Source organism: Hylobates moloch, unplaced genomic scaffold, assembly GCF_009828535.3.
Source record: "Hylobates moloch isolate HMO894 unplaced genomic scaffold, HMol_V3 SCAFFOLD_3, whole genome shotgun sequence".
NCBI lineage: Eukaryota > Metazoa > Chordata > Mammalia > Primates > Hylobatidae > Hylobates > Hylobates moloch.
Window position 1 is genome coordinate 119816855 of NW_026652278.1, and position 26948 is coordinate 119843802.

The 26948-nt window shown below is 38.4% G+C and overlaps 1 protein-coding gene across 8 annotated transcripts in view; it reads right to left on the bottom strand.

The window, feature by feature from the left end:
- The window catches only part of MFSD8 (major facilitator superfamily domain containing 8), a 45997-nt gene that overhangs the window by 17739 nt on the left and 1310 nt on the right, over positions 1–26948 (bottom strand). For 5 of the 8 annotated variants that reach the window (XM_058436744.1, XM_058436742.1, XM_032147014.2 and 2 more), the window contains 6 exons: positions 21356–21447; positions 13317–13360; positions 7306–7546; positions 5579–5692; positions 3368–3512; positions 2298–2353 (listed from right to left, as the gene is read on the bottom strand). In XM_058436744.1, the coding sequence (XP_058292727.1) occupies positions 2298–2353; positions 3368–3512; positions 5579–5692; positions 7306–7546; positions 13317–13360; positions 21356–21374 (619 nt within the window). In that variant the 5' untranslated portion in view covers positions 21375–21447. Of the gene's footprint in view, positions 1–2297; positions 2354–3367; positions 3513–5578; positions 5693–7305; positions 7547–13316; positions 13361–21355; positions 23989–26948 lie in introns of all 8 variants that reach the window. The other 3 variants (XM_058436743.1, XM_032147021.2, XM_032147030.2) reach the window with 3 other exon arrangements.

A 26948-nucleotide genomic window follows, 5' to 3' on the forward strand; every position in this document is an offset into this window, starting at 1 on the left:
TGGCTCACACCTGTAATCCTAGCACTTTGGGAAGCCCAGGCAGGCAGATCACATGAGTCCAGGAGTTTAAGGCCAGCCTGGACAACATGGCAAGATCCTGTCTCTATTAAAGAAAAAAAAAAAAAAAGTTATTTGCTGTTTATTGAAATCCAAATTTAACTGGGTGGGACAAATTTATATTAAAACATTATTCAAATTTAATTGGGCATTGTGTGTTTTATTTTTTATTATATATATTATATATTTTTATATTTCTTTATTAACTCCCCTATTCTGAGAAGCAACATCCTGTGTTTTACAGGCAACCCTATTAAGTATCACCCTAAGCCTAATGAATCAGAATTTGCATCTTAACAAGGTTCCCAGGTGATTTCTAAGCACATTAAAATAAATGAAACACTGATGTATATCATTATCCCCTTCCAAGTTCTGAAATACTGATTTTTACATATCTTCCCTTTGTTATACCTCTACCTCACCCTCTTAACTTCCTCCTTCGCTTTACCTGATAGCTCCTTGAAGTTAGCATCTCATTTTTTACCTTTGAAAAAAGTAGTTTATACGCACTGCTGGCACTTCACCTCTCATTCTTTATTTTTTATTTTGAAAGTTTTCAAACATATTCTCACATATTCATTCCTCAGATTCAACAATCTTTTGCCACACTTGAATCATCATGCCATCCTTTCTCTCACTCCCTCTTTGCTGCCATAGTGTTTTTCACTGGGTGACTCATAAATTTTTACCTCTAGCTTTTATTTCTACTGTCAAAATTACAAATGCCTGTGGGATTTTTTAGTTGTTCTAGAGTAACAGCGTATTCAGCTTGATCCAAACTGAAATCATCTTCTCTTTTCATCCAACCTCCCTTCCTAAATTCTTGTTCTCTCTCATTCTTCCAGGTGATCTAGAATCAAAACCTGGCAGAAATGTTGGCTCTCTCTAACTCCTTAATATTCTCTATCCAAATCTCTATCTTGATTCCTCCTTCAACAACTCCTACTTATCCCTTCTCCATTCTCAGTCACTGCCCTACTTCAGGCGTAGTCAAAATTAATACTTTTATACTGTCTTCCTGAGTCATCCACACAATGTTCTCTTAAAAAGAAAAACACAAATATTGTACCTATGAAAAGCTTAATAGAGAAATTGTTTAAATTTGTTACTGGCATTATATTTTTTTCACATTCTGATACAGTTTCTTTTACTGGCTTTTCAGTAATGAAATTGTTACCAATGAGATATTACCAGTGAGATATAACCAATCTGGATTAGCCTCTGCATGGAATCAACGTCAAATTTCTCCTAGTTCAAAAACTTACTGTAGCTCCTCACCACTCTGCTCTACTACATTTATCTTCCACTATTTCTTTTGTGAAAATTAAATAAAAGAGCTATGAAAGTACCTGGTAAAATAATACTATGTGTTTTCCACAACTTTATGAACTATTGAGAGCCAGGATTAGTCCTTGCATTCTTTCCCCAAGGAGGATATAATTAGTACCTAAATAACAGGTTTTTTTTGGTAAAATATAGCTATTTACCAGGTTCTCTGACTTATATGAATCAGAGAAGATCTAAAACATGAAAATGTATATTTGTAAAATATAACAAAACAACAAAAATAAAAAGGCAAAACCATACCCATTCTCATACTTAAGATAATAAAGAACTGATTTAAATAGAAAGACATATTTATTTGGTAGTAAAGATATGGAAATCATTGCAAATATCTCAAAGGCGTTAGGATACTGGCTCTCTGAAAATAAGACAAAGCGATTTTTTACGATGTTTGTAACCTTGTCAATCATGACCACCAAATAACTGATATGGGTATGCCTCTTTAAAAAAAATCAATTTGCTCACACCTGTAATCACACCACTTTGGGAGGTCGAGGCGGGTGGATCACAAGGTCAGGAGATCGAGACCATCCTGGCTAACACGGTGAAACCCCGTCTCTACTAAAAATACAAAAAATTAGCCAGGCGTAGCGGCGTGCACCTGTAGTCCCAGCTACTCGGGAGGCTGAGGCAGGAGGATGGCATGAACCCGGGAGGCGGAGCTTGCAGTGAGCAGAGATCGCGCCACTGCACTCCAGCCGGGGTGACAGAGCGAGACTCTGTCTCAAAAAAAAAAAAAAAAAATTCAATTTAGGTCACTTTCAGCTTTGAAGATCTTCCCCAATCACCCACTGTGTTGTCCTCAGAAGCAAAATCGAAGTAAATACCAAACAAACAGAATCATTAGAAACACTTTGATAATGTTATATTAATTCAGCCAAATGGGTTAAAAGTACCTTCTTCAAAATTAATACTTTTACACTGTCTTCCTGAGTCATCCACATGGTGTTCTCTTAAAAAGAAAAACACAAATATTGTACCTATAAAATGCTTAATAGAGAAGTTGTTTAAATTTATTATTGGCATTGTATTTTTTTCACATTCTAATATAGTTTCTTTTATTGGTTTTTCAGTAATAAAACTGTTACCAATGAGATATAACCAATAAACTTAAGACAGAAGTTACAATTCTTATCAAATTATCATAGACAGGTAAAATGAAAAAATCCAACTCATCCTAAAGCATACATGATCTACTTTAGTATTTGAAGTTTTACAGTGATTATAAACATTAGTAATAAATGTTTTTAGACTATTGAATAAAGCACTCAAAAACAATAAACAAAACATAATTTTAAAAAATTTTTTCGAATATATAAAAGATAAGAGATATACATTACTAGTAACTTTATATTTAAGACTGATACAAATCCATTAATCTATTTAAAATGTTACTTCCATGCCTTTCCCCTACTTAGAAACATGTAGTTAGTGAATCAAGACCAAACCTTGAGGCTGGGCACAGCCTCACATGGCTCATGCCTGTAATCCCAGCACTTTGGGAGGCCGAGGTGGGCAGATCACTTTGAGGTCAGGAGTTCAAGATCAGCCTGGCCAACATGGTGAAACAAAAATTAGCTGGATGTGGTGGTGCGCACCTGTAACCCCAGCTACTCGGGAAGCTGAGGTATGAGAATCCTTGAATCCAGGAGATGGAGGTTGCACTGAGCCGAGATAGTGCCACTGCCCTCCAGTCCGAGCAACAGAGTAAGATCTTGTCTCAAAAAAAAAACAAAAAACAAAAAACCTTGAATCTTCAAAGACCTTCCTTTTCTGTTCTCATTTACCAGGTTGTCTTTTGGTTGCCAGTATTACATGCTTTAGTACTACCTGACCAAAAAATATAAACAAACTATAGACATAAAAAACCAAATACACGTCATAAGGATAATTATCTTCCAACAGTTACAAAGCTCATTAAATTTCACAATCTACAAAAATAGTTTTATCATTTCTATCTAATTACCTTAGTATAGCAAGAATCAGAATAATATTTAAAATTCCCAGGAAGGCGCTAAGTAAAACTGGTGTTGTATACATGTTTATCTGCAGTTTAATCACATCCCATGTCACACCTTTTTCTCCAATGAATGCAAAACAAGTCTGAAAAACTTATTAAGATAAAATTTTCACAGATGAATTATTATATGAGAAGCATAGGATAAAAAATGAAAAAGACATTTACAACAGAATTGGGAACGATGTTATGGAATCATCCTTATATATCATGCATTCTCAACAGATGCAATTGGTTCTTGATGGGGGGTCAAAAAATTTCCTCTTTTTATGTATAAAGCAGGTATGTACAGATATACATATGGTACATAAAAGATATATGACACATCTGTGGCACTAAAATTTTATGGGGTAAAGAGAGTAGGAAAAAAATATCGAAAAAGGCTCCTTAGGGAGACAATAATGAAAAAAAGGTTGTGAAACACTGATTTACATGCATTCACAAAGAATTGTATCTCACATAACTTCTCAGTTTTTTACAAAACATCTCCATAGACAATTTAAATTATACAATTTCTTCCAAGAATTATAAAGGTTTAATCAGCTTCATTATAAGAATGAAAATATCATATTTGAGACCAGATATCTTAAATATTATTCTGTATATGGTACATATATATATAGCTGTATATATATATTTATTATCATTTGACCATAGTATCATATACAGGTAAAATGAAAAAAAAAAACAAAAACTATTTCATCCAAAAGCATACATAATCCACCTTAGTATTTGATGTTTTTTTAGTGACTTTAAACATTAGTTAGAAGTGTTTTTGGACTGCTGGATAAAGCACTCTAAAGAAATATGAAGTGGCAAAATCTAATTTGGATCTGTGGCAAAAACTCAATTGGAAGAGTACTGGTTTGCTCTTCTGATTTAGATTCTATATGTGGCTTTATAGTAATTCACACATAACTCTAGGGTGAGGACTAAAATACTGCACCTACCGTACTTAGAACAGTGACTAGCATACAGTAAGCACACAACAAATGTTAGTGCTTGTTGAGGGTTTATTATTGGAAAAGTCATCAAAGCTCTTCAGGCTTACATTTACTCATCTATAATGCAAAATTTTTAAATGACATAATCTTTAAAATGCTTTTAAGGTGGTAAAAAATATTTACTAAGAACATAAGTCTATACCAGGTATTATGCTAGATACTGAGGGTAGACTGGTAAATAAAGACTCAAACCATGTCCTCATGTACTTTACAATATAGTATTCAAGTTCAATCATTCTACATTTGTGCTTGTATTTGTTTCAGGGTACGAAACTGAAATAGTAGATTTTGGTGAACAGTGAATTAGATTCCCTTCTGTTAAGCCTTTTCTTTTTGGCTAAATAGAGGAACGTAATGGAAACTGGGGGTGGGAAATGGGGTGTTAATGATGAAGCAAGCTGAGTTGGATTCAAACTGATAATATTCATAACTTCAAAATTCAAAATATGGACCAATTATATGGTTTTTCAATATTATTCTAGGCATGAAAATGACTGATTCTTTACTCAGCAGAAAATTAATTTGCCTTGAGGAAATATTAAATCTCATTAATTTTTTTTGAGACAGAGTCTCACACTTGTCGCCCAGGCTGGAGTGCAATGATGTGATCTCAGCTCACTGCAACCTCTGCCTCCGAGTTCAAGTGATTCCCCTGCCTCAGCCTCCCAAGTAGCTGGGATTACAGGTGCCCGCCACCACACCTGGCTAATTTTTGTATTTTTAGTAGAGATGGGGTTTCACCACGTTGGCCAGGCTGGTCTCAAACTCCTGACCTCAGGTGATCTGCCTGCCACAGCCCCCCAAAGTGCTGAAATTACAGGTGTGGACCACCATGCCTGGCCTCATTAATTTTTTTAATACTCAGCAAAAGGGTGACCTTGGACAATTTACTTAGATTCTCTAGGCACTGGCACTCTCAACTATAAAAGGGGACTAATGGCACTTAATTTAGTGGATTGGCATCAAGATAAAATGAGTCTAGCCTCATTGCTGGATTAAAAAAAAAATTAGCTTTCCTCCCTTTCCCTTAAAAAAAAATTAGCTTTCCTCCCTTTCCCTTCAGCTATGAGTTTTTATACTTGGGTTACAATGAATATTTAAGCCTCAAAAGTTTTCCCAATTCAAATTCAAGTAATGACATGTGAAGAACACCTACCTGGACCTAGAATAAAACCTAAGGCTTGACACATGCTTATGTTTGCCATGGAACTTGTTCTTTCCTGAAGGGAAGTAGCACCAGCAGTATATGATCTAACAACTGCTACATTTCCTTAAAAACAAGACACAATAATCCAAAGTAAAAGAAAGTATCAGTTTATAAAATTCAATCAAATTTGACTTTATACAGAAGAAGAAATCTTGGTCAACAGTATAGTCACTGCTTCCTCTTTATGATCACACAAAGCATGTAAGGTATTTTTATTAAGCAAATGCATCAATTAATGGACCATACTAGTTTTGGTAATATGAAAACAGTTAAAGATATCAATGAGTGAAAAAATGGTATCATAAGAAAACCAAGCCGGGCACAGTGGCTCACATCTGTAATCTCAGCACTTTCAGAGATGGAGGTGGGTGGATCATTTTGAGGTCAGGAGTTCAAGACCAGCCTGGCCAACATGGTGAAATCCCGTCTCTACTAATAATTCAAAAATTATCCACCTGTAGTCCCAACTACTCAGGAGGCTGAGGCAGAAGAACTGCTTGAACCCAGGAGGCTGAGGTTGCAATGAGCCAAGATCACGCCACTGCACTCTAGCCTGGGCAACAAAGTGAGACTTCATCTCAAAAAAAAAGAGAGAATATCAAACTTACTTAATACTAAAACAGCACTGAGTGAATGGCATACCATTGATTACTACAACTGTTTTTAAAAGAAAAGTATTACAGTATTACAAACTGTATGCATAGACATGTAATAAAAGAAACAGAAAAAAATGCACTAACAATTTTACTGAAAATTTTCATTGAGTACATTACATTCAAGAGACTCTGTTAGGAGGCATAGTATATTTTTAAAGTATCATAAATTCTTTCTAATTGCAAAAAGTTTAGGTTGGGAGTGGTGGCTCATGCCTGTAATCTCAGCACTTTGGGAGGCCGAGGCGAGTGATCACGAGGTCAGGAGTTCAAGACCAGCCTGGCCAAGATGGTGAAACCGCGTCTCTACTAAAAATAAAAAAATTAGCCAGGCGCAGTGGCAGGCACCTGTAATCCCAGCTACTCGGGAGGCTGAGGCAGAAGAATTGCTTGAACCCAGGCAGGTAGAGGATGCAGTGACCCAAGATTGCGCCACTGCATTCCAGTCTGGGCAACAGAGTGAGACTCCGTTTCAAAAAAAAAAAAAAAAAATTATTATCTGATTAGTGAGAAAGGATAGAAACAGTACAATACTATAAGCAAGTGCCAGAGACATGTCAGAGAAGAAAAAAATCTCTTAAGGGGCAGGGTAGCCCAAGAGGGCTTTGTGGAAAATGTGGAGCTTGAATTGGATCTATTTTTGTTTTTTGTTTTGGGTTTTTTTTTTTTTTTTTTTAGATGGAGGTCTCCCTATGTTACCCAGGCTGGCCTCGAACTCCTGGGCTCAAGAGATTCTGCTACCTCAGTCTCCTGAGTAGCTGGTATTATAGGCACGTGCCACCATGCCTGGTTTGAACTGAATCTTGAAGAATGAAGAATATGGGAACAGAAGAGAAACTATAGGTAAGGAGAACATCATGAGCAAAGGCAAAATGATAAGAAAAATATTTGTTTACAATGAGAGACACGTATGTTGAACTGTGAAATATGAGTTTAAAAGGGGATGATACCAGGTGAAAGTGAACCATAAATGTCAGAATGAATGTGAATTTGATGCAACCAAACATATACATACAAACTTACCTGCTCCAATTCCCAACAATCCACGAGCAACCAGCATGTAGTATTTATTATGAGAAGCTGGGATGTGAAGATATGCATAGAGGCAGTTGGCTGCCACGGAAATCAAGATGGAGACAATAAGAGGCTCTTTTCTTGGTCTATAATTAGACCATAAACCAAATATAGGTGAAGCTACCATCTGGCCAAGACTATATGAAGCAATAACCCAGCCCAAAAAGCTTGTATCAGCTGTCGGATCAATCTGCAGAAAAAGGTACAGTGCTTTAAGAATTGTTATCCAAGAAAAATTTAAAACTAAATACATTTGTCATACCATGTAAAATTTCCTATTAAAAAATAAAAACAATTCTAATGTATAAGTTTTATAACACTATTACTTACAGTAAGGGATTCAAACTTCTGACAATACAATTAAATGTGCTAACAATAGACTATACAAGGGAAAAATGCTTGGGAGGCTCATTTTTAAGAATGACTGGAAATTTTTCGTTCATATAAATCTTGGTAAGAAGATAATCACACACACTATATATGCATATAGCAATAACATCATGAAAAATAATAGAAGCTATTCTTTAATTCTTGTAAATAGAATTCTTTAGACTTATGCTACCCTATACATTAAGCAGCCATTAGCGCTGTAAATCATTTTTTTTAAAAAAACTAGGCACAATAGTCAAATGCATAAAGAAGATAATAAAAACACAAAAGATGATAGACAATTATCTCAATAAACCTGTTATAAATTCTTCCGTTCTATATAGACCACTCAGTATTCTACCACTTTAAAAGGGTTTACCTATCATGATGAACTTGAGGGGAGAACCAAATGACTACAACTCAGAAAATAAAATACTTTCAGAAAAACAGAAAATGTTAGCTTAGAAGAGACACTATTATTTTTATTTTTATTTATTTTTTTGAGACAGGGTCTCACTCTGTCACCCAGGCTGGAGCACAGTGGTGCGATCACGGCTCAGTGCAGCCTCGACCTTTGAGGCCCAAGTGATCTTCCTGCCTCAGCCTGTTGAGTAGCTAGGACTACAGGTATGCACCACCATGTCCAGCTAATTTTTTTATTTTTGTAGAGACAGGGTCTCCCTATGTTACCCAGGCTGGTCTTGAACTTCCCACCTCCAACTCGCAAAGCAATCCTCCTGCCACGGGAGGGAGGAATTCTCCCACCTTGGCCTCCCAAAATATTGGGATTAGTGGCATGAGCCACCGCACCCAGCCAGATTACTTTTTTTCATATATGGTAGGCTAAGCCAGGTGAAGTGGCCCATGCCTGTAATCTCAGCTACTCAGCAGTCTAGAGCAGAAGGATCCCTTGACCCAGGAGTTGGAGGCTGTAACACACTATGATTGTACCTGTGAAAAGCCACTGCACTCCAGTCTGGGCAACATAGGAAGATTCTATCTCTAATCTTCCTATTTAATGGCCTTTATTAAATTTTAGGAAATAAATTTAAACAAATATAGATAAGTGGTAGAACAATTTAATAAGGAAAACTATGATCTTTTGTTCCCTAAAGATATTTATTTATTTATTTATTTATTTTATTTATTTATTTACTTTTGAGATGGAGTTTTGCTCTTGTTGCCCAGGCTGGGGTGCAATGGTGCGATCTCAGGTCACTGCAACCTCTACCTCCCAGGTTCAAGCGATTCTCCTGCCTCAGCCTCCCAAGTAGCTGAGATTACAGGCATGCACCACCATGTGGGCCCAGCTAATTTTTGTATTTTTTTTAGTAGCGACGTGGTTTCACCATGTTGGCCAGGCTGGTCTCTAACTCCTGACCTCAGGTGAGCCGCCTGCCTTGGCCTCCCAAAGTGCTGGGATTGTAGGTGTGAGCCACCGTACCTGGTAATTCCCTAAAGATATTTAAACTGAAAATATTTAGTTGTGTTTTTCTTTATGGAAAAAAATAAGAAATAATATGCAAAAGTATAACAATGCATAATATTTAGAGTTCTAGCTGTTAAAATATCTTTCATTTTAGGTACTCTGGTTTTCATTTTCTCCCTGTATTACCTTTAGTTTGATTTGTCATCTCTATTAAAATAGAAAATAATAATTTTATGTCATATAAAATTTTAATTTTCAAAAAAGCAATGAAAACTCGATTTTAATGTTAAATGTATAGTGGTCTAAAAGCAAAGCTTTTTTTATTTTTTTGAGACAGGGTCTGGCTCTGTCACCCAGGCCAGAATACAGTGGCATAATCTTGGCTCATTGTAACCTCAAACTCCTTTGCTCAAGAAATCCTCCTGCCTCAGGCTCCCAGGCAGCTGGGACTACAGGGAGTAGCACTACCATACCCAGCTAACTTTTTAAATTTTTTTGTAGAGACGAGGTCTTATGTCATTACCCAGGCTGGTCTTGAACTCCTGGCCTCAAGCAATCCTCCCAACTTGGCCTCCCAAAGCGCTGGGATTACAGGCACATGAGTCACAGCACTGGGCCTGATAGCAAGACTCTTTAAAGAGTTTTCAAAATATCTGGAGAAAAGAGAGTACTTTTCAAAACTCAACATAGTATGCTGAGTAGACCTAATCACTACTAATATCCTTCTTTTGAGAATTTTGACTAAAAAGACTAAATGTCAAGAAATTAAGAATTTTGATACATGAAAATATCTTTTTAGTAGAGAAGATGTTGCTCCGGAATTGTGCTAATTCCCATGACTACCAGTATGGAAAGAATTTTTAGTGTAATGGGTAATAATTTCATGTAATATTATTTTCAAAATAGCAATGAAAATACGGCACTAAACCAGTAAAAAGTAAAATTTGTATTTCTTTTCTTCTTATATTCCTTTAAAAATATATTTTAGGAGAGCATTTTCAAAAAGTAGAAATTCGTAAAAACTGGGCCGGGCATGGTGGCTCACACTTGTAATGCCAGCACTTTGAGAGGCTGAGGTGGTGGGTCACCCAAGGTCAGGAGTTTGAGACCAGCCTGGTCAACATAGTGAAACCCTGTCTCTACTAAAAATACAAAAATTGGCTGGGCGTGGTGGTGCACGACTATAATCCCAGCTACTTGGGAGGCTAAGGCAGGAGAATCACTTGAACCTTGGAGGCGGAGGCTGCAGTGAGCCAAGATTGCATCACTGACCTCGAGCCTGGGTGACAGAGCGAGACTCCATTTACAAAAAAAAAAACACAAAAATTCAAAAAAAAAAAAAAAACAACCAATCCTAACAATCTGGACAATCTAGTAGGGGAGTTAAGTAAACTCTCTGTAAATACAGTGTTAGGACACTATAGAAACGGGAGTATACGGGAAAACCTTCTGACCCAAACTGTTGTGAGGGACAGTCAGAGAAGGCTTTCCAGGCCAGGTGCGGTGGCTCACATCTGTAATCCCAGCAATTTGGGAGGCTGAGGCAGGATCACCTGAGGTCAGGCGTTCGGCCTGGCCAACATGCCGAAACCCCATCTCTACTAAAAATACAAAAATCAGCCAGCCATGGTGGCGGGTGCCTGTAATCCCGGCTACTTGGGAGGCTGAGGCATGAGAATCGCTTGAATCCAGGAGGTGGAAATCCCAGCACTTTGGGAGGCTGAGGTGGGTGGACCACCTGAGGTCAGGTAGAGATCAGCCCGGCCAACATGGTGAAACCCCGTCTCTACTAAAAATACAAAAATTAGCCAGGTGTGGTAGCTGGTGTCTGTAGTCCCAGCTACTTGGGAGACTGAGGCAGGAGAATCGCTTGAACCCTCAAGGCAGAGATTGCAGTGCACCAAGATTACGCCACTGCATGCCAGCCTGGGCAACAGAGCAAGACTCCATTGCAAAAAAAAGAGAGAGAGAGAGAGAGAGAGAGAAGGCTTTCCAGAGGAGGTGACACTGGAGCAAAACCTTGAAGAATGAATAAAAGACAGTGAGGAAGGAGAAAGGGGAAAGCAAAAGAAAGATGGAGAGAGGAAAAGCATTCCAGTAAAAAGGGAGACAAATGTGTAAAGACCTGAGGAGCCTGGGTTCGTCCAAGTACCATGGATTTATCTAATAAATTGTTGGCTATACATCTAATATGGAACAAAGTTCAGAATCTAGGATAAAACACACACATGCACGTGCACACACACACACACACACACACACACTCTCCAACCTCTTAGAAAAACCAACAAGGGATAAACTGATAAGGAAGAATACACAAAAGAATTTAAGAATAAGTCATTAGAGTTAAGAGGAAAGCCAGGATACAGAAATGTCACAGAAGCTAAGAGATGGTGCTATGGTTTGAATGTGTCACCCAAATTTCATGTTTTGGAAATTAATATTTAAATTAATATTATTAAAATATTGAAAGGTAGGACCTTTAAGAGGTGATTGTGTTACATTAGGTAGCTAGTTGGGTATGAACAGGGCAGGAGACGTCTCCCCTGCCCCTCACATGGGGAGTGTCGAGAGACCATTAGGTGATGGTCAGGCAGTTGTTAACTCTCTCTAAAGTAATTATTGGTCACAGCTAGTGCTAGGAAAAGGCAGCCTCCCAATAAATAGAAAACACCTGGTGATTAGCAGCTTTCTGATACGATCTCAGGGGTGAGGTGAGTGGGGAGAAGTAATGCTAGACCCCAAAATTATGCCAGTGTATAAAATCCCAAGTCAAAAGGTCAAACCACGCACTTGTCTTTCAAGTTGCCCACTTGGCCCTCTTCCAAGTGTACTTCCCTTCTTTCCCTTCCTTTCAATTCTTGCTCTAAGGCTTTTTAATACATTTTCACTCCTGCTCTACAACTTGCCTCAGTTTCTCCTTCTGCCTTATGTCCTTTACTTGAATTATTTCTTCTCAGGAGGCAAGAATTGAGGTTGCTGCAGACCGGTACACAGATCTGCCAACTAACAATTGGATCATGAGCGCTGTGCCCTCATGAATGAATCCATTCATGTATTAATGGGTTATCATGGAGTGGAACTGGTGGCTTTATAAGAGAAGGAAGAGAGACCTGAGCTAGCATGCTCAGCCCTTTCATCATGTGATGCCCTACACTGTCTTGGGACTCTTCAGAGAGTCCTCACCAGCGAGAAGGCCCTCACCAGATGTGGTCTCTCAAACTTGGACTTCTCAGCCTCTGTAATGGTAAGAAATAAATTCCTTTTTTAAAATAAATTATCTAGTTTAGGGTATTCTGTTATAAGCAACAGAAAACAGACTAATACAGGTGGTTTCAGGAAGTAAGGAGAGGATAACAATGTCAAATCCTATCCAGGCACCCCCTAAAGTAAGGACCGAAAAGTATTTTGTGATCAACAATTAAGTAATTAGAAACCTTACAAGAGCAGCTTCAGGACAGCAGGAAAGTTAATCAGAGAGTAGTAGGTTAAGGAGTAGGTTAGGAAATACAGAGGAACTCTTTAAGAACCTTTACTAAAACATTGTTATAGATGAATTATGTAACCAACTTATATACTGATTTTTAGTTAAGTTCCTTCCTGGAGATTTAAGATAGAACTGACAGGACTTGATGATCAACTGATGTTAAGCTACCTAACAAACTTACATATTCATGTCACCCCCTCTTCCCCTTCTAGTAATAACAGCATCAAAAAATACATATGTTCTAGTCTTTACAATGTTACCTGATAGACCAAATTAATTTTATGGGAAAAGCGTTAAATTATTCCACAAAAATATCATTTACACACTTTAAGAATTCACACTATTACTAGTTTCCTTTTTATTAGGGAAGAGGTAGTGATGGAACATGAATGTGGCTTCTGAGTAGGTGACCATACATCTACCTTTGCCTGAGACTATCTGGGTATGATCCTATTTTTCCTTATACAGCACTCTCTTCACTTCAAAAGTGTTCTGGCTTGCACAATAAAGCATATGGTCACCTTACTTACAAACTTCTTTTAAGGAACTATTATCTCATTATTCTTGTAAAGATGAAACCATAGAATACCAAAGAGACTCCTTAGAAAATGCTTAACTACGTAAGAGTTACTACTACTGTAGCTATAAGGGAAAAATAGATTGAAATGTACAAACCTTTTGGAGATATGGCCATATGGACAGTATCACTATAGAAAACCCTGTGAAGAAGCAAACTAGGTTATTTATACTTAATAATTTAATCATTATTACAGATACAATTTTCTGAACTGTGGCATGGATTTTAAAATATTCTGAACCTAAAATTTATGCATACAAATGCCTACTTTATCAGGCAATGAGATTTTAATTATCAGAAGGAAAATAAATACTAAAAGAACATACAATTACAGTCCTTCATCATAATTAATAACAAATACAAAAAAGCAGAGGATCTATTTCTCCATACTCATGTGCTTTTACTGTAAATGGAAATAACCAAAAGCTTTGTTAAGTTTTTATAGCAGGAATGAATGGAGGAAAGGCTATTTTGTTAGACAGGAAGTGCTAGGCTTCTATCCTGTGTTGTTTGGAGGAGATAATTGACTGAAGGGAAGAGCAGGAATAAGGAAAATGATCATCTACGGGGTGGGGTGGGGGGGGGGCTATAGAAAACCAGAATACTTCAAGATGGCCATACGTTAAAAGAAAATTCACTATTTCTGCTAGCCTTTACTACATGAAAACTACAATGATTAACTCCAACACTATTTGTGAATTTTAAATGTTAGGCAAATGCGGCCAGCAGTGACTCACGCCTGTAATCCCAGCACTTTGGGAGACTGAGGCAGGCAGATTACCTAAGGTCAGGAGTTTGAGACCAGCCTGGCCAACATGGTGAAACCCTGTCTCTACTAAAAATATAAAAATTAGCCAGGCATGGTGGCACATGCCTGTAATCCCAGCTACTTAGGAGGCTGAGGTAGAAGAATTGCTTGAACCCAGGAGGCGGAATAGGTTGCAGTGAGCCAACATCGCACCACTGCACTCCAGCATGGGTGACAGAGCTTGACTCCATCTCAAAAAAAATTACAAATGAGAAATGAATAAATAAATGTTAGGCAAATCCATTAAGAAATTCTATAAAGCCTGTTCTTCAAAATGGCTTTATTGAGGCTGGGCACAGTGGCTCACACTTGTAACCCAGAACTCTGGAAGGTCGAGGTGAGTGAATCACTTGAGGCCAGGAGTTTGAGAACAGCCTGGCCAGCATGCAGAAACCCCGTCTCTACAAAAAAAAATACAAAAATTAGCTGGGCATGGTAGCGCATGCCTGTAATTCCAGCTACTTGGGAGGCTGAGGCAGAAGAATTGCTTGAACATGGAGGCGGAGGTTGTAGTGAGCCAAGATTGCACCACTGCACTCCAGCCTGGGTGAGAGTGAGACTCTGTCTCAAAAAAAAAAGAAAAAAAAGAAAAAATAAATTTAAAAAATAGCTGTTGAGATATAATTCCCATATAATACAATTCTGCATTTAAAGTATACAATTCAATGGGTTTTAATATAATCACAATGGGTTTTAATATAATCACAGATATGTGCAACCATCATTACAGTCAATTTTATTTTATTTTATTTATTTATTTTTTGAGACGGAGTTTCTTGTTGTCCAGGCTGGAGTGCAGTGACCCGATCTCGGCTCACTGCAACCTCCGACTCCCAGATTCAAGCGATTCTCCTGCCTCAGCCTCCCGAGCAGCTGGGATTACAGGCTCCTGCCACCACACCAGGCTAATTTTTGTACTTTAGTAGAGATGAGGTTTCACCATGTTAACCAGGTTGGTCTCGAACTCCTGACCTCAGGTGATCTGCCTGCCTCGCCTCCCAAAGTGTTGGGATTACAGGCATTAGCCACTGCACCCAGCCATTACTGTCAATTTTACAACACATTTGTCACCTCAAAAAGAAACTCTATACCCTTCAGCTATCACCCTGTTTCATCCCCTCTCCTGCCAGCTGTAAACAACCACTAATGTACTTTGTTTGTACTCTATAGATTTTTATCTGTATTTTCATACAAATAGAATAATATAATACATGGTCTTTTGTCTTGTCTTCTTTCACTTAGTATTTTTTTTTTTTTGAGACAGAGTCTTGCTATGTCACCTGGCTGGAGTGCAGTGGCGCAATCTCAGCTCACTGCAATCTCCGTCTCCCGGGTTCAAGCGATTCTCCCACCTCAGCCTCCCGAGTAGCTGGGATTACAAGCACGTGTCACCACACCCAGCTAATTTTTTGTATTTTTAGTAGAGAGAGGGTTTCACCATGTTGGCCAGGATGGTCTCAATCTCCTGAACCTTGCAATCCGCCTGCCTTGGCCTCCCAAAATGCTGGGATTACAGGTGTGAGCCACCGTGCCTGGCCTTAGCATTATATTTTCAAGATTCATCCATGGTGTACATGTATATTCCTTATATAAACCCTATTTTAAAACATAATTTAATTATTAGTTTCATTTCAGGCCGGGCACCGTGGCTCATGCCTGTAATCCCAGCACTTTGGGAGGCCTAGGCAGGTGGATCATGAGGTCAGGAGATCGAGCCCATCCTGGCTAACACAGTGACACTCTGTCTCTACTAAAAATACAAAAAATTATCTGGGTGTAGCTGCGTGCACCGTAGTCCCAGCTACTCAGGAGGCTGAGGCAGGAGAATGGCATGAACCTGGGAGGCAGAGCTTGCAGTGAGCACAGGTTGTGCACATGCACTCCAGCCTGGGTGACAGAGCAAGACTCTGTCTCAAAAAAATAAATAAATAAAAATAAATATTAGCTTCATTTTAAAGTATTTTGAATTGACATAGTTACTTTGATCAATAAAGGACTGAAAGCACCAATTAATCTTTTAAATCAAGGCTACAATTTTGGAGTTCAGAAATTTGTAAACAAAATGTTTAACATGACAATTAAAATCTAAAGTTGGCTGTGGTGGATCATGCCTGTAATCCAAGCACTTTGGGAGACCGCGGCAGCCATATCACTTGAAGTCAGGAGTTCAAGACCAGCAATGGCAACATGGTGAAACCCCGTCTCTACTAAAAATACAAAAAATTAGCTGGGCGTGGTGGCAGGCGCCTGTAGTCTCAGCTATTCAGGAGGCTGAGGCAGGAGAATCGCTTGAACCCAGGAGGCAGAGGTTCAGGTGAGCCGAGATCGTGCTACTGCACTTGAGCCTGGAATACAGAGTGAGACTCCACCTCAAAAAAAAAAAAAAAAAAAAAAAAAAAATCTAAAGTTAAAATAATTTTCTTTTGCTGTTGAATTTGAAATTGTTTCTTATAATTTTAGATAATTGAGTACTAAAAACTAGAAGTGTTTAAAATGGAAAAATAAATCAATTGCAGGCATTGCTACCAAAACAGTATCCATTGGCCCCTTCCACCTTCTTGATGGAACCCCAGTTCTATTCAGGTATCCATACTTCCTCAACAAAGCCTCATGGTCTAAGAGAAACTCTCTCCATGTTTGATTCCAGAGGGTACATTCTGATTAGTCTAAAAAATTCAGTTGGAGTAATCCCATTATCTTAGTTGATGTTGGTTTAGAAATTTACAGGTCACACCTGTAATCCTAGCACTTTGGGAGGCTGAAGTGGCTGGATCACCTGAGGTCGGGAGTTCAAGACCAGCCTGACCAACATGGAGAAACCCCATCTCTACTAAAAATACAAAATTAGCTGGGCATGGTGGCGCATGCCTGTAATCCCAGCTACTTGGGAGGCTGAGGCAGAAGAATCACTTGAACATGGGAGGCTGAGGCTGCAGTGAGCCAAGATCATGCCACTGCACTCCAGCTCAAAAAAAAAAAAAAAAAGAATAAATTACATTACCATATAAGCCAACTGATTCAGCACTTTTTCTGATATTTGCACAAGGCATTCTTTTTTTTTTTTTGAGACAGAATCTCGCTCTGTGGCCCAGGCTGGAGTGCAGTGGCGTGATCTTGGCTCAGTGCAACCTCTGCCTCCTGGGTTCAAGTGTATTTTTAGTAGAGATGGGGTTTCACCATATTGGCCAGGCTGATCTCAACCTCCTGACCTCGTGATCCGCCCGCCTCAGCCTTGCAAAGTGCTGGGATTACAGGCGTGAGCCACCTTGCCTGGCCCTGCACAAGTCATTCTAACTGATACACAATGCAAGGTGAAACTGTACTATAAAGAATTGTTGAAAATATCCTTTATCATTCACTTTTCTTTTTACCCAGTACTGAATCATGCACAAGTTTGGCAAGTGGGAGAAAACAGGATTGGGGTAAATAGAAAATATATGGAAAATATATGGAAATATATATAGAAAATATATGGAAAGCAATTTAGTAAAATGACCTTCCTTAATTCCTCTCAGCGGGAAGAGACCACTTGTAATATTAGTGCCTATAGATTTAGAGGGTCTCAACTTGGAAAAAATTTCATTTCCTAAAACAGTCCTTTAAAAACTATCACAATATTGATCATTCCTATACATTCTCATCCCATCCTTTTAACATGGTTATAGATGTTTAATATTTTGAAAAGTTTTCCTCATGAAGTTTTACTTTTTAGTAACTACATATTCAGAAATAATGTGAATAGGTTAAAATACATCAAGCAATACAAATTAAGATTCTTGTATTTTACTTTTTGTATGTTTTATCAATATAAAAATAAGTTGAGGTTCAGAGGCAACAAAAGATAAAAACAGCCAGGTGTGGGACTCACGCCTGTAATCCCAGCACTTTGGGAGGTCAAGGCAGGTGGACTACCTGAGGTCAGGAGTTTGAGATCAGCCTGGCAAAAATGGCAAAACCCCGTCTCTACTAAAAATACAAAAATTAGCCGGGTGTGGTGGCACACACCTGCAGTCCCAGCTACCAGGGAGGCTGAGGCACAAGCATAGCTTGAACCCGAAAGGGGGAGGTTGCAGTGAGCCGAGATTGTGCCATTGCACTCCAACTTGGGCAACAAAGCAAGACTCTGTCTCAAAACAAAAAACAGAGAAGGTGGACTACATCAATATTTAACACTTCTGTGAATCACAGGATACATTTAGCACACTGAATAGAAGAGTCCTGGAATGGGAGAAAATATTTACAAATCATATATTGGATAAAGGGCTAATATCCAGAGTATATAAAGAATTCCTACAACTCAACAACAAAAAATCCAACTAATAAAGGGGCAATGGTCTTCAACAAACACTTCTCCAAAGAAGATATACAAATGGACAGTAAGCACAAGAAACATGTTCAACATCACTAATCATTAAGGAGATGTAAATCAAAACAACAAGATACCATCTCATCCACTAGGATGACTACTATCCAAAAGAAAGTTAACGTTGGCAAGGATGTGAAAAAATTGGAACCCTGATTGTTGGTGAGAATGTAAATAAAATGGTGCGGCTGCTATGGAAAACAGTATGGCAATTTTTCAAAAAATTAAAAAATTAAAAAGAAAATTATAATATGATCCAGCAATCTCACTTCTGGATATATACCCAAAAGGACTGAAAGCAGGATCTTGAAGAGATATTTGCACACCCATATTGACAGCAGCACTATTCACAACAGCCAAGAGGTGGAAGCAACCCAAATGTCTATCGACAGATAAATGGCTAAACAAAATGTGGTAGGCCAGGCTAGGCTGTAATCGAAGCACTTTGGGAGGCCGAGGCTGGTGGATCACAAGGTCAGGAGTTCAAGACCAGCCTGGCCAAGATGGTGAAACCCCGTCTCTACTAAAAATACAAAAATTAGCTGGGCATGGTGGTGGGCGACTGTAATCCCAGCTACCTGGGAGGCTAAGGCAGAGAACTGCTTGAACCCAGGAGGCGGAGGTTTCAGTGAGCCAAGATCACACCACTGCACTCCAGTTGGACAACAGAGCGAGACTCCATCTCAAAAAAAAAAAAAATTAAAAAAAAAAAAAACATATACTGAAGGCAATCAGAGTATGCTACTCCAAAAATCTGCTGTTTTGCAATATTAGTTATTTCAAACTGAAGGCAACTGAGAAATAGCAGATGCAGGAAGGGTTCTCTGCTCTCCCCCCTTTCTGCCTGAATACAGAGAATAGATTGAATTTTGTTTTGTTGTTAATTCTTTGACGCACAATTGAGATTCTGTTACCTACAATCTGTCTTGGGACATTAAGACACAGGTATAATTAAGACTGTATATTTAGGCCGGGCGCAGTGGCTCACGCTTGTAATCCCAGCACTTTGGGAGGCCGAGGCGGGCGGATCACGAGGTCAGGGGATCGAGACCACGGTGAAACCCCGTCTCTACTAAAAATACAAAAAAATTAGCCGGGCGTGGTGGTGGGCGCCTGTAGTCCCAGCTACTCGGAGAGGCTGAGGCAGGAGAATGGCGTGAACCCGGGAGGCGGAGCTTGCAGTGAGCCGAGATTGCGCCACTGCAATCCAGCCTGGGCGACAGAGCGAGACTCCGTCTCGAAAAAAAAAAAAAGACTGTATATTTAAACTTAAGAAATTTTGCACTGGCCAGGCGGGGTGGCTCACACCTGTAATCCCAGCACTCTGGGAGGCCGAGGCGGGCAGATCATGAGGTCACGAGATCGAGACCATCCTGGCTAACACCGTGAAACCCCATCTCTACTAAAGATACAAAAAAATTAGCTGGGCGTGATAGCGTGCGCCTCTAGTCCCAGCTACTTGGGAGGCTAAGGCACAAGAATTGGTCAAACCCAGGAGGCGGAGGTTGCAATGAGCCGAGATCACACCACTGCACTCCAGCCTGGGCGACTCCACCTCAAAAAACGAATAAATAATAATAAATAATAAAATTTTTTTAAAAAGAAATTTTGCACATCTTCAAGAAGTAGCAAAACAAATAATTCACTGATGGCTGTAAAGATGAAATACTTTGGGTCAGGTGCGGTGGCTCACTCCTGTAATCCCAGCACTTTGGGAGGCTGAGTCTGGCAGATCACGAGGTCAGGAGATCAAGACCATCCTGGCTAACATAGTGAAACCCCGTCTCCACTAAAAATATAAAACAATTAGCATGGTGGCGGGTGTCTGTAGTCCCAGGTACTCAGGAGGCTGAGGCAGGAGAATCACGCGAACCTGGGAGGCAGAGCTTGCAGTGAGCCGAGATCGCACCGCTGCACTCCAGCCTGGGCGACAGAGCGAAACTCCGTCTCAAAAAAAAAAGAAAAAAAAAGATGAAATACTTTTAACTGGGCGCGGTGGCTCATGCCTGTAATCACAGCACTTTGGGAGGCCGAGGTGGGCAGATCACCTGAGGTTGGGAGTTCGAGACCAGCCTGACCAACATGGAGACATCCCGTCTCTACTAAAAATACAAAATTAGCCAGGGGTGGTGGCACATGCCTATAATCCCAGCTACTTGGCAGGCTGGGGCAGGAGAATCGCTTGAATCTGGGAGGTGGAGGTTGCAGTGAGCTGAGATAGTGCCATTGCACTCCAGCCTGGGCAACAAGAGTGAAACTCCGTCTCAAAAAAAAAAAAAAAAAAGATGAAATACTTTTGTGAGTACACGAAAGTGTTAGGGACTCTTAGTAGTTGTCTAGTTTCATTTGTATGTACATTCCTTAATGTTTTTTGTTTCTTTTCATTAAAAAATATTAACATCAAATAAATTTATATACTTTTTTAACTGTTAGTCTTTCTTTTGTCAGCTTAATTCACAAGCCTTAGGCACATAACATAAGAGGATAGAGGAAAAATTTCTCCTACCCTACAATACATACAATGGACTATATAGCCTTTAAATAAAAGGAAATTATCAAAAGTGCAACATGAACCAACTTGAGGACATTATGTTGAGTGAAATAATCTCGTCACAAGAAAATATACTATATAATTCCATTTATATGAGCTATCTAGAATAGTCAAATTCCAAGAAATAAAGTAGAATGATGGTTGCTAGGGCTTGGGGGATGGGAAAATAGGGAGTTGTTTAATGGGTATAGAGTTTCTCTTTTGCAAGATGAAAATGTTCTAGGGATTGGTTGCACAACAATGTGGATATACTTAAGGCTATTGAACTTAGATATGGTAACATGGTAAATTTTATGTTATATATTTTTTAGCACAAGAAAGATAATTTCAGAGGCAACAAAAGTAAATGAAGTAAATGAAGTTAAAATATGACATCTCATCTGAATTGTTAAAATTATGTATTTCTAATACTTACCTACACTGCTGAGAAACATAGTAAGATATAAAATCCTAATAGATCTCCATCGGCTCTTATAATGCTCTTCAGTCTCTAAAATGTCCCATTCTCTAGGTGTAAAGAATAAAAAAGTAGTATAAATTTATCTCATTACATGTGGATCTTAAGTGTCAACAATTTTATTCTCTACTAAAGTTATGAAAATGATGTGACAGAGGTAGAATTTACTAATATTGATTCTGCTACACTAATTTATCTATGAATAAGCATTATTATTTTGAATTTCCATGGATTGTATATATGCATTATTGTATACAGAAATTTGGGAAACCGTATAGTTTTAAAAGAGGAAATTTTTTGCAAGGCAATTATTTTGCTACCGTTGACATGCACAGATTAATCAAGAGTGTTGCAATTTGTAAAAATGAATAAACTACATCAAGATAAATCAAATAAACTAGCTACAGCTAGATCCCCCATAGCTACTAAGTACAAAAAGATAACTGTCATCATTATAACATGCTCTACTTGATGAAAGCAAATTAAATTGCTGCAGGAAGCTGTTTTGGCTTCTTACTTCAGAAAATAGGAATGATACCAGGAAAGTTTAACGTAACCTAAGACATTTTCAGCCCTGGGACCTCCTAAATGGGTTACCAGATAAATTTTACCAGCAGACCAAAGAGAGACCATGACCCCCCAGACTTAAGTGATCTTTTGGATAAGCATCCAATCTGGACCAAGGGCATGTATACTAAGCAGACATCTTACCTCCATTAGGTGACACATGAGTCTATATACTCATTACATTTTCACACACACAATAGAAAGAGTTAACAAGTTCACCTTAATGTGAGCATTATCTTTTCAAATAATCAAGACATGCAGAACAGACAAAATGCCTTCTTATGTTCCAAGATTAATTTCTTAAAAATAAGCCTCAGAACTGTCAAATTAGTCTTCAAAAAAGAAACTTTTTTTTTTCAAACGTGCTATGGTTGGGAGTGGTAAAGAGGAAAGGAAGAAGAGAAACAATGTTTTTTTTAGATATATTATATGCCAAACATATTAGTTCCTAATATATTTAAAGTGTTTAACACTATATATATGTCATTCCATATAAACAAACCTCTTCTGAGTCAAAGGAGAGTAGATAAGAAAAAAATAAAAATAATGTAGCTTACCTGAGAAAAATACCAGAACCCCAGATGCCCATACTTTGAAATCAATATACTAGAATTTGAATAAAAATCAGATATATCTAAGTTAGGGAATCAAAAAGTAAATTATTTGATTCTAAAAAACATAATAAAATTGTTTGAGTGACTGATTTAGAGCTCAGTCAAAATCTTTCTTCTTTTAATGACAAATGACAATTATTAAATATTGAAAGGATAAAATTAGAAAATAGTAATTTAATGGCCACTTTCTGTGTTATAATGGAAGGATCATCAATGGATGCTAAAACAACTGACTGAAAGATTGTTAAGGAGAGGATAGTCAAAGGCCCTCAAATGTCACCCCAGTGTCTGCTTACTAATTACAAAATGGAACATGAACCTTTATAATTGAAAGATATAGCAGTCGCCCTCTTAACAAGTGGTCATGTTTGGCATTCCCAGTAGTGGGATTTCCTGGCATCCTGTACCTTTCGATATAACATAGTGGGGTGTTCTCAACATAACTCATGTGATATTCTTGCCAGAAATGTTTAACCAGAATCTATTTTGAAATAAACAGTCCATAAGTCTAGAATATTAGATTTCTGCAGAAAACTGACCTAGACTCTTCAAAGATTTTAATGGTGACAAGAAAGAGATAGTTCAAAGCAGAGTTTTAGGTTAGGGGAGTCTAAAAAGACATAACAACGAAGGCATAAACATTGATTATCCCCTGTATATGGCTCCTGGTTTTTTTTATTTTTGTTTTTAAGAATATAAGGTATATTTTTGGAACAACTGGAAAAACTTAAGTATTAACTATATATTGCATGATATTCTTGAATTAATATTGTATTTCTAGTTGTACAGTGATGGAGTTGCGTAAAAGAATTTCTTTGTTCTTAGGAGATGCAAGCTGCAATTAAGTACTTGGGACAAAGTATCACAATGTCTGCAACCTATTTTTGAGTAGTTTGGCAAAAGAGGTGCATGTGGGTGTGTACGTACCTGCCAAAAGATTTCGGCAGTGTGGAAAGGGCTAACAGTTAGTGACAGGATATACAGGTGTTCATGGTTTTTTCATCTTTTCTATGGATTTAACATTTTTCAAAATAAAAGGATTTACTTTTTCCTTTTTTAATTAAAAAAGTATAACTTCAATGAAAAAAATTATCTTTCTACCTTGTTAGAGACAGCAGAAACATAGGAGAATGCAACTGTCCTTCAATCAAGTGACCATATTTATTACATTTTCTTAGCTTTGATAATGAGACAAATGTGTCACATACCTGAGATTGAATTTCCAGAGGCTTCTTTCTTGTATGACCGGGTACAAAAAGGAATGCTGCATTTCCAAGATGATTTCCTTAACTTTTAAAATTCCTTTCTATAATCACTGCTGCATTCTGGCATTAGTTCCCCATTTGAGATTTTCCTTCCAGTAAAACTGTAGTGCTACAGTTTTATCCTGTTCAACATTTCTATTACAAACTGAAATACTCCAAATGATAGCATGCTTGTCAAATTTGTGACTTAAAAACTAAAAGGAATACACAATATAGTGGAGTGAACTGATTAGCAAAATGAGTTAGATAAAATTTAACAACGGCCTGGCGCAGTGGCTCACGCCTGTAATCCCAGCACTTTGGGAGGCCGAAGCGGGCAGACTGCTTGAGGTCAGGAGTTCAAGATCAGCCTGGACAACATGGTGAAACCCTGTCTCTACTAAAAATACAAAAATTAGCCAGGCGTGGTGGTGGATGCCTGTAGCCCCAGCTACTTAGAAGGCTGAGGCAGGAGAATCACTTGAACCTGGGAGGCAGAGGTTGCAGTGAGCAGAGATTGTGCCACTGCACTCCAGCCTGGGCAACAGACAGTCTGTCTTAAAAAAATAAATAAATAAAAAAGAGAGAGAAAAGAAAGAAGTGTGTGCTCAGTGACACAACAGTGTAGTGGTATAACAGTTACAGAAATAAACTGAAAATATTCTATAAAGATATGCCCTATAAGGACAGATGCCCTAATAATACAAATTTTACAGAGACTACGCTAAGGTTGCAAAAAAAATTTGAAATCATTTGTAACTTGGATCAGTAAGATGTGAGCTACAAACGGTTTTTACAGATGAATATTTGTTATCAGTTTGATGACAGAAAACACCAACTCTGAAGTGCAATTAAGGAAAATGTCATCCCCTCCCCCACCAAATTCTATCCCTTTCATTAACAAATCTATATTATACTAATTATATTTTAAATGTCATTACTAAAAAATTTTGTGCAATTTGTTTTCTGGTTATCTAAACATCTATATAATATCCTTGATTTTTCCTCTTGCCCTAAACAAGCCTAAAATATTTACAATCTGGGACTTTACAGGAAATGTTTTCCAACCCCTGTTGTCTTAAATAAAGCTCCATAGAAGGGGTCAGTGGGGAGCACTGAGGATTCAAGAGGCCAGCTCCACCAGACCAGCAAATTATAATCAATCTTGTTAGTGAGGAAAAGTTGGTGGTGACCTAGACATGTTTGTGCAATACATTCAAAGTGAACAGGTCCTGCCAACTAGTTGTACATAGGTTCACTTTACTAGGGAATACACTTGTGTTTTTAAAGACATATACTTATTGAATTATTTTCAAAATACTCACTTTTTGTTTTTAAAATGCTAAATCTAGAACCTCAATCAGAGGTATTGATTATTGGCAGGAACACCTAAATTTGGACAGATCCTAATGAGCATCAATCACTTTGATGAAATCAAAGCTAAGAGTATGAAAAAAATTCTCTTTTGTACAAGGTGACAGAATGTACCAGAAGACTACATTTAAACATAACTCAGGGATCCTGCAATTATCTGGAAAATAGCTAAAAACCAAGACAAGCAAAAAGAATTCTGAGGCCGGGCGCAGTGGCTCACGCCTGTAATCCCAGCACTTTGGGAGGCCGAGGCGGGCGGATCACGAGGTCAGGAGATCGAGACCATCTGGCTAACACAGTGAAACCCCGTTTCTACTAAAAATACAAAAAAAATTAGCCCGGCGTGGTGGCGGGCGCCTGTAGTCCTAGCTACTCTACTCAGGAGGCTGAGGCAGGAGAATGGTGTGAACCCGGGCGGCGGAGCTTGCAGTGAGCCGAGATCGCGCCACTGCACTCCAGCCTAGGTGACAGGGCGAGACTCCGTCTCAAAAAAAAAAAAAAAAGAATTCTGAGAAAACCAAATGTCACAAAGTCCACGCACTCAAGCTTATGCACTTAACTAACAGGAAAGACATTTAGCTCTCAATCAGAACTACCAGGTTGTAATGACACACAGTTATATTAAGCATAGATCCAGGGTTATCAAAGCTATAACAAACAAGAAGCCCCAAATTAAAGCTGGTGGAAAGAGTATGGTGACAGCAACAACAACAAAACAACTGTTGCTGCCAGATTTCAAAAACATGATGCAGAATAGTCTGCCAGGAAAACAGTCTGTCAGAAAAACTAAAAAGCAGATGTAAGTCCTTAAAAAGTATAGCAGCGGGCCTCAGAGCCTATTGAGACATTTGGGACTGTTTGCTTCTATACCAGCACTTTGGGAGGCTGAAGTGGGTGGATCACTTGAGGTCAGGAGTTCCAGATCAGCCTGGCCACATGGTGAAACCCCGTCTTTACCAAAAATACAAAAATTAGCCGGGTCTGGTGGCCCGCGCCTGTAATCCCAGCTACTCCGGAAGCTGAGGCAGAAGAATAACTTGAACCTGGGAGGCAGAGGTGGCAGTGAGCCAAAATCGCACCACTGCACTCCAGACTAGGCCACAGAGCAAGACCCTGTCTCAAAAAAAAAGTATAGCAGTGTAGAATAAATTGGTACAGAAGCAAACAGTCCCAAATGTCTCAATAGGCTCTGAGGACATCACTCTACTAAAATTCATATCAGCATCGATATTCAGTTTAATGATCAAAAGATAAAATCCAGTAAAGATAAAACTGCATTCCATAAACTCTGTTTAGTAAATCGAGGACCAGAGAAATACATTTGCCAAAGGGTTTTGAGTTAGAGTGCTCACAAAAGATTTGGTGCTTAAGGGGAACAAATGAGTAAAAATTAACATGGTCATAGACAGCTGAAGTTTAACTGAATTTATTAATTTACTTGAGGTAATTATTATGTATATTTCAAATAAAATGGTAATTCCGTTTTCCTAAAGGTAAAAATACATTAGGTATACATTCCTGAGTCATTGCCCATAAACTAGGATCAAAACAACCAGAATTATAAGGATCAAAATACTGACGTTATTCCTTCAATGCCTTAAAATTAGTCTTTCTTTGTACATTTGGCATAGGACAAAGGCGAGCTCATTTTACACAGGTTTGTTAAAGTATCAAGAGGTTGTCAGGCAATTAGGCAGCAGGTCATTACTAAGACCGATACCTTCGAGTATCGATTAAAACCATCATTTTGGA